General features: G+C 39.8%; 1 protein-coding gene across 1 annotated transcript in view; it reads left to right on the top strand.

The window, feature by feature from the left end:
* Window positions 1-3,468: 3,468 nt before the first annotated feature.
* The window catches only part of LOC147817281 (uncharacterized), an 82,274-nt gene continuing 76,567 nt past the window's right edge, over window positions 3,469-9,175 (top strand). Inside the window, exons 1-4 of the mRNA XM_087171146.1 lie at window positions 3,469-3,531; window positions 3,699-3,766; window positions 3,907-3,991; window positions 8,178-8,202. Of these exons, the coding sequence (XP_087027272.1) occupies window positions 3,469-3,531; window positions 3,699-3,766; window positions 3,907-3,991; window positions 8,178-8,202 (241 nt within the window). The remainder of the gene's footprint in view (window positions 3,532-3,698; window positions 3,767-3,906; window positions 3,992-8,177; window positions 8,203-9,175) is intronic.

Here is a 9,175-nt window from a genome sequence, read left to right as displayed (position 1 = left end):
GTACTGCAGCTTTTTCTGTGTTGTTGGTTGAAGTGTAAATGGATTTAACTGCCCATCAGTTTATTGAAAAAGAAATCAATCTGTCATTTAAAAAAGTATTTAGATGCCCATTTGCTGTGATTACAGCTTTGAGTTGTTGTTGTTGTTGTTGTTGTTGTTGTTGTTGTTGTTGTTGTTGTTGTTACGGTGGGAACCTTGTAAACAACCTTCAAAAGGAAGAACCTAACCTGAACTTGATTCCTAAATTTATATTGGACTTCATGGTTTGGTTTTTGTCCTCACCTGCTATGTGAGATATGAGACCTTATGGCACAAATTAAAAATGAAGTCAAAGGGTCTGAACACTTGTGTAGATGAGATATTGCAGTTGTAGTGTTGTAAGAATCTGACCCATTTCTAGTGAAATGTACAAACAATTATGTTGATGAGACCAGGTCTGATGAGGAGGGAATATTTAACAGGTCAGAGCTGCGGTGTGTTCAATGTGACAGTTAAAGAGTAGGAGATTCCTCTGAGGATTTGTCCTGGGGACTTGATGTCACTGGGCTGCCCACCCCCACCCGCTGACTCTGCAGACCTGGAGGATGCTCACTGTGTAAATGATGTTGTTGCAAACATGAAAATGCTGCATTTCTTTCTGTATCTGGGTTGTAATGTAATCTGACTTCCTGTTTGAAGGTGGAGTTGATGGATAAAAGGAAACTTTAATACTGCCAAAGCAAAACAATGAATCTGTACCAGTGAAGTGTTTGTACTGACTTTCCCTTCAGGTATGTAATGTTTTACATGAATATCACATACACATAAATAAATACATATAGATGTAGACATGACACATGAGCAGGAGGCAGCAGAAAACAAAGAGCTCAGAGGGCTGTGAAGCGATCCACTAATTACCACTTCATTTGGTTATCTGTGTGTGCGTTTATCTCGGCAGCTCCTCTGGGACCACAACTGGAGCAAACCCAGTGAGGCGTCTTGCTGCTCGGGGGCCTTTTTCTTGCGTGAACAAGGCGGCGGTCTGGACACTTTGAATAATTGGATTAGCAGCGAGAAGCAGATAAGGTGATGGAGTTTATTCCGCTCTGTGAACCCACCTGGACTGCAATCTTGTCACTCTGCTTTTGTATTAGGAGGGGGGGGGGGTCTCAGTATAATATGTTGAAAAAATGTCATAGTGTAGTAAGGTATGTAAATGTCTTTAGTATGAAGTTTGTTGACAGAACTTGGACAATCAACTTATATCTGAGTGTGTGTCAAAGGCCTGTTGGTCTTGTCTTGTTTCTTCTACAGGAGTCCTTGTAAGATGGTGGTGCTGATACTGGAGCTGCCCAGTTAAGTGTTACCTGATGTCAGGTGAGATAGAAGTGGGAAGTCATTCAGTATATTGCATGTACAACTTCATGTGTTACATGGTCTACTTAGCTGTTGGCATATGAACTCTGTGGCTCTTAGTTTATTCACCATCTTACAGTTGATGTCCTTACTGTGTCAGCTCACACTGAGATGTGTTTATGGTCCATTGGTTCTTTTGAACAGACTGTAAGTTGTTTTCAACCTCTGTAGCTGTGGAAATAGTTTTTTTTGACTCTGCAGTAGGTGATGTAACAACATAGCCTCTGTCTTGTTTGTTGTTACTACAACAAGAAGAAGCATGACTATTTGAGATCAACAACCAAAGTGTACAGTCCTTGGCTTGTGTGAAATGTATGTGTCTTTGACTTGTGTGTGCGCTGTATTTTAGCTGTCTAGCAGTAGAAGCTACATGAGTGTGATTAGTCCCTCATTTCTTACAGTGTGGTGGTGTTGTTGTTTCACGCTGGATGTTTGACAGTCCCACTTGTTAGATCAACATGGATGAGAGGCAGTAAAGGTGCACACTGTGAAATGTCCAGTTCAGTGTATGTAGTGGGTTAAATGTGCTGTGGCACCATTGGTTTGCTGATGTTTGTTTGTTTGTTTTGTTGTTGTGGTAGGTCCAGCTGGTCTGCTGCTCATCAACTGTGAGATGGGGGAAGAGAAGTTTTGATGTACGAATACAGAGGGTCCAATTGGAGATGTCTTACCTTGATGGACTATTTGGTGAGAAGCATCTCTCACACACTTACACGTGCATCATGTAGTATGAAGTGTGTGAGGGAACCAAAGATGTGAGCATGTTTGTGGTGAGGAAGAGGTCAGTGAAGTGTTTAGAAAGATCTGTTTTTCTGCACAGATTAGTCATAAAATGTGATGTGATCTTTATGTGAGTGTAAAATATAGACAAACACAGTGTCTGTAGTAGCAGTTTTAGTTAGTGTTGGCAGATTATATTATTTTTATTATTTTTTTATTTTGGCTTTAGATTTCATTATTGATTTGGACACACGGTGGCAGTAATGAGTCTGTGAGATAATGGAAGAGGAATCATTGACAGTGGTAGGAGAAGTCAGTGAGTCCTTGGATGTAACAAGTGCTTGAATCTCATTTGGTTGTGTGGTAGGGATCATACAGATTATTAGTAATCAATGAAGGAGGCAGATAACTGATATGCCAACACTGAAGTCATGCTCCAAGAGGATTGTAGCTGTGGTGTCAAGGTGTTTGTGTTATTTTGTTCAGGTCATCTATATCACTGGCAGTAGGTTAGGTAGTTGTTTTATCACCACCACCACCACCACCACCACCCCCATATGCAATGTAACATGTTTTGTTGGAGACATTTGTAACTGACTGACTTACTTACTTTGTACTTTTATGTGAGAATATTTTGACAGGTTTCCTTCTACTGTAGTATAATGTCTTTTCAGTAACAGGAGTCAGTGGATTTTGTGTAACTGGTTTCTTGCTGATCAGGACTCATTCAGCAGTTAGTGCTAGCTACTGTGTGTGATGGAGATGTTTCTTAAAAGTTCATGATGTCTGCTGTCTTTCTTGAACTGGAGATACTGTCAGTGTTGATAGGTTATCAGATGCTGATCATTGCTGTTTGGGTGATATGCTTCTCTGGAAGTCATTGTACAGAATGTGTAGTGGGTGAAGGTGGATTGTCCTGATGCACCACTTGGCTTCCTTTGTGGAGGTCATGCACCACGGTTTGTGTATTGTGGACTTGTGAATGTAACATGTTATTTGGATTGTAGTTCCAGAGGTAAAGTGACTTTTTCAGCTTTGTGCAAATCATCAAGTGTTGCTTGGAAGTCTTCTGTGATGTGTTAGTTTTGTCAGGTGTTTACATACTTTCTCTGGCTTGTGTTTAAGTTGGAGGTGATTGCAAGAGGTTGACTTTGTTTGTATTGATGCAGGAGGATCCAATTAGGAGTGTCAACGAGGTGCAGCCCTGTGAAGGCTTGGGTGCTGTGTCCAATTAGGAGTGTCAATGAGGCACCGCCCAGTGAGGAGATGCGATTGGCTGTTCACAGGTGTGAGCAATCAGTAGTGTGCTACTTGAGCAGCAGTGCTGGTGTGTCAGCCCTTGTGTGAAGACCGATGTGGGTGAAGATCTGCAGGTCCATTGAGCAGAGGCTGCTAGCTAACTTCTTTCTCTCTCTGGTAAGTCTTTTACCCTCATTGTCTCACTCTCTCTGCTTCCTTCCTCACAGCAAAAACTGAAGGCATGGGTGAAGGCCTGTGAGTCCACTGAGCGGAGGGATGCTAACTTCTTTCTCTGGTAAGTCTTTTACCCTCATTGTCTCTGCTGTGTGTTTCTTTGCTCACAGCAAACACTGAAGACATGGGTGAAGGCCTGCGAGTCCACCGAGCGGAGGGATGCTAACTTCTTTCTCTGGTAAGTCTTTTACCCTCATTGTCTCGCTCTCTCTGCTGTGTGTTTCATTGCTCACAGCAAACACTGAGGACCTGCTAACTTCTTTCTCTGGCAAGTCTTTTACCCTTATTGTCTCGCTCTCTCTGCTTCATTCCTCACAGCAAACAATGGCTTGGACAGCAAAAACTGAAGGCATGGGTGAAGGCCTGTGAGTCCACTGAGTGGGGGATGCCCTGCTCCTTTCCTGTAAGTCTTTCTAACATTTCTTCATTCTGTCTACACCAGGCGGCAGCCATTGCACTCATTGTCTCTGCCATGTGCTTCATTGCTCACAGCTGTGTAGGATGAAGGAACGACTAAGTGTCACTGGGTTGGAAAGCAAAGACTGAAGGGTGCTCTCTGCAAACACTCTGGTAAGTCACTTCACATGTTAACATCCTAGCAAATACAACTGTGCTTTTATTTATGTATTGTTTGCAGGTGTGTTAAACCCAAAGGAGGCAAGAACATTTCATCTAAATACTATTTTTAGACTGATTTATGTGAGTGTAAGGAGCTGTGGTGTCACCAATTAGGAAGTCTCACCTGGACACCTTTTGTGTGTAATCATCAATGAAAGGTAAGTGTTGAAAAGCTGTAGGTAACACTATCACAACCATTTACCTCCTGCCTTTTCCTCCACCAGCACCAAGAGCCCCTTGCTGATGACACCAAGCCCATTCCTGCTCACAAACCATGGGGGAAAGAGAAACCAACCAACGGAACCAATGGAACCGACAGCTAATTCTGGTATGTATGGAGACCTGACTAAGTCAAAAACAGCAACACTGCTAGATGCAACAACAGAGTATCCGACATCTACTTACACATAGGACTTTGGTAGCCAATTCCTCAGTATATCATGGGCAAAAGATATACTGAGGAATTGGCTACCAAAGTCCTATGTGTAAGTAGATGTTGGATACTCTGTTGTTGCATCTAGCAGTGTTGCTGTTTTTGACTTAGTATATTTATAAAAATGTTTTCTTTTAATAAAGTTCTTTTTTTTTTTTTTATATATTTATTATAAAATACAATGAGACAGAGACAGAGACAGAGACAGAGACAGAGACAGAGACAGAGACAGAGACAGAGACAGAGACAGAGACAGAGACAGAGACAGAGACAGAGACAGAGACAGAGACAGAGACAGAGACGCTTCCCCATCAAAGTCAGTAGATAGTCAGTGTTGGTTACCTGTGATAAGGAGCTGATTCTGAACAAAAGATAAATGTGTTCTAGTGCATATTTACTCAATGAAATGTTCATGCCACTGATATAAATATATGCACATCCTAATATTGTTTCTCAATGATCATCATAACTATTCTTACTGTCCATCAAATGAACTGAACACATTTTAGATATTAACATGAAACAGAATGGCTTAACATTTCTCCTCTGTTCATCCCTTTCTTTTACTGCCACTCACTGAAAACACAAAGTAAGAGGTAATGTAAATAAAACAATGCCATATAACCATTTTTCTTTTCTTTTAAAACACAACATACATTAAATATTTTATTAACATTAACACTAGTATATGTAAAGTTTACTCACCACAGGCTCAACCATCATATACACACATGCAGATCACGCAGCTCTCGTCAGTCCAGATTTCACCTTAATCAATCCACAGCAAGGAAAAAAAAGATTAATAATAATTAAAGCAGGAATTTGACAAAATATCTTGCACAAAAAATATTTTACAAAAACACAATGACACATACACCCTGACAGCATCTGATTGGTTAAGTAACATCATGTTAACCCCTCATGTCACCTGAATCTTGTACATTTTGAGAAAGGCACATTCACCACACTTTGAAATGAAATAAAACACCCTTTTTGACAGATATTAATTAAATCTGTGTACATTAATATTTTTTTCCTATGCATTAACATTCAAGATTTTAAATCATTTATTCATCTGCCACATAAAAATATGAATTTATTTATTTCACTAATAACTGGTAACTGGACTTCTAATAAAGGCCTAGTAACCTGGGTTACTGGGAACAGCAAAACCAGACAAATTTATCTTTAACTGTGAAAGTCCTAATCCCAGAAAGCAACATTCAGGAAGTCCACATCTTCCTCACTGCAGTCCAACACATAAATCTCTTCTACACTGTCCAAACCCTGACAAGATTGTCACAATTATGAGGGACTAATAAACAAAGAACTTACAAAACAAGCACAGGGAACCACAACAGGCAACAAGGACAAACTCAGAGATGAACAGCTCTGCAACCAAATCCAAAAGTACACAGACAAACCAAAACAGATAAAGGGGAGAACAAAGACTATGTAGACACAGGAGCTAAGGTGATTGCACACAGGTGAAACACATAAGGGCGGGGCAGGGCAGACAATCACCACACAGAAACGGGACCAAGGCAGGAAGCAGAAACACTGACTGGCTGTAAAATTTAGTAATACAATTTTAAACTCAACCCCAAACCAAACAGGGAACCAATGACAGTAGGCGAGCAGTAGAGTAATACCATCATATGACTCCACTGCAGCAACATTTCATACAAGCTTAAGACAGCAGAGGGAGGCCTGTCTGTCTGATACCTGAATAAACTGCTAACCCAAACCCAGAATCAATAAACACATCAAACCTTTTGTAGCTCAGTGATTGATGAAAATGATCTCATTTTGAAAACCATCCTGAACTGCTTAAAAAACACATAATAGGGTAAGACCCAAGCCCTTAATGCCTACCCATGTTCCTACACAATGTAGAAGGATACTCTGACCCACTGCATCGAATGCAGCAACCCTATCTCAAAAAAACCATGTCAGCAGCCAACAATAAGTCATTTGTAACCTTAACACTACTATGGTGAGCTCTAAACTGTCAAACTAACTGAATGGAAAACCAACAAAAACTGTTTGAAATATCAGTCATTTCATATTGCTAACATTACTTTTGAGAACTCATTTTATTGAGTCATTTAAAATGGACCTACAGGAAGCTTATTTACCATTATAGCAGTTTCTCAGTATTTTCAAACTTTACACAACAATATATCTAAATCATAACTCAATGATTGCAACCTAGGAGGTCATGATGTAACATTTGGATCACTGTGTTTTGCTGGTTTGTCTTTTTACAGACACAGTATCATATCACGGCATTACAAAATTAGGATTACACTCAACTCTTCACTCTACTGGCAATGTAAGAGAACATATCAAAAAATAAATACAAGTGCTCAGGACACATTACATCTTTACATAGAAAATAGCTGTTTGCTGCTGTGTTAAGTTTAAAATCTAGTTTATAGAATCTTTAACAAGGTAAATCTGGTGTGAAGCCACTTTACTACATATACCTCTTTGAGCCTGGTCCATAAGGTCCGGGAGCTGGTATCTCCATCCAGGCAACAGCAGCTGACCAACAACACCTGGAAAACACAAGAACAAACACCTGAAACACTTGCAGGAAAACATGGCACAGAATATTTACTGCTTCTACAGAGTTTACAAGTTTGAATTTAACACCATGGTAACAATTACACCAAACACAAACTATGACACTACAATAGAAAACCAGTTGACGCAAGTTTATCACATACAAACATACATAAACACATGGATGAATTTGACTAAAAATGATGAATTCATTTCAGTTTTTGCTAAAACCTCGACTTGATTCAACAACAAAAAGGACTAGAGAGTTCCCTGCAGGTTAAACCCCCCCCTATCACAACAATCACACTTTGAGTTTAGAAGTGGAGAACGTCTCCTGAAGTTGGGTCATTTTTCTGTACAATATAATAATAACAATTACATCATGATTATCATACTTTTTTTTTCACAATTACAGAAGACATCCACAAAAATGTCATTCACTGCAACTACAGTACTTTGCTTTTATTTGAGGTTATCTACGTATACTACATCATGTTTGTACATTGAATTTGGCAAAGACACAAAACTGAGCACTAGAGTTGTGCCGATGCAAGATGGACGATCGACTTTAAAACATTAAGACATGCTTGACTTATTTCCCCACTAATGTACCAACTTATTATTATTATAAGCAGGTGATTTAGTCACACATTTAAACACACACACACAAACGCATGAAAACGACTGAAAACTGAAGTAAGTCAAAAGGTTTCACATAAAGACAGTGCTAATGCTAATGCTAATGCTAAAGCACGCAGCTAATTAGTTAGCTCGTTAGCCTAACCTTTGCGCCGCAGGTGTGTTCTGCGTCCAACCGTTTCACTCACACTCCACAATAACGGCTCCGTTTCTTTTGTTTTTTTTTTTTGCTCGGTCTCATTCTAGTCAACAAACTTCCAAACAACATCCGCTCAAATGTCGGTTTTACTCTGTGTTTTCGTTAGTTTTTCCCTATTTGTTTCTCCCACAGTGTCACGGCGCAGACGTCAGCCAACGTCGGTGCACAAACACCTGATTGGTCGGCTGACTCTGGTGTAAATAACTTATCATTTCAATCAGCAAATATTTGAGTGTGATTAACATCAGTCATTAGTACAGTTCTAATAACAACATTAAAGCATCATTGTCAAAACACTTGATGCCGTCTCTGTTCAAAGTCTTAAACAAAGGAGATATAAATCTGAATATGTCCATCGGGAGAGTTCAACTCAGAGGTCAAAACGAAGAAGACACTAAAAGGAAACGACAAACACTGAGAATGGGAAGGGGGGGGGGGCAACATTTACTTCTCACTTCAACTTCAGATCTAAATCTGTTGTTCAAATCAGAAACGTGTCAAGATGTTGAGAAATGAATCAAACTGAGGCTGGAGCTCTGTGGGTTGAACAAGTCTTTACCCATTATAGGAAAACATCCCACTGGTGTATGTGAGTGTGGAAGTTATTCATCCCTACAGGATGAATAAAGTACATGTGTGTGTGTGTGTGTGTGTGTGTGTGTGTGTGTGTGACAGGTCACAGCTCAGTGAAATGCTGCTCCACACTACTGTCGCTTCTACAGACAATGACCAGGTGGATTATGGGATGTTTATTACACACAGCTCCCTCCTGCAACACACCATACACTCTAACTATCACCAGTCTCAGGATAATCACAGGAAAGTCCCATTTTCTTTTAAAACAAAAATGACATCCTAGTGTGATCGTATAGTGTATATTGTTATTCCACAAGCATAAGTACAAACCCCCCCCACATAATCCATTATGTGACATAAAATTGATTTTAAAAACACTTTCTACATTTACCATGAGGTAAGTACAGAAATACACTAAATTTAGATGAACAAATATTAACCCTTTAGCTGAACAGGTGGCAAAACATACAATAAAATGTCATGAAAGGCAACATAACAAAGTGCACAGCATATTACCTGCAACGCAGCACACAGCACAGCATCACCGGTCTCAG

Source organism: Seriola lalandi, unplaced genomic scaffold, assembly GCF_002814215.2.
Source record: "Seriola lalandi dorsalis isolate HSWRI2012SDOR001 ecotype SW California unplaced genomic scaffold, Sedor1 jcf7180002054977, whole genome shotgun sequence".
Taxonomy (NCBI): domain Eukaryota; kingdom Metazoa; phylum Chordata; class Actinopteri; order Carangiformes; family Carangidae; genus Seriola; species Seriola lalandi.
The sequence above is the reverse complement of the archived record's forward strand: the minus strand, read 5'-3'. Positions and strand labels throughout refer to the sequence as shown.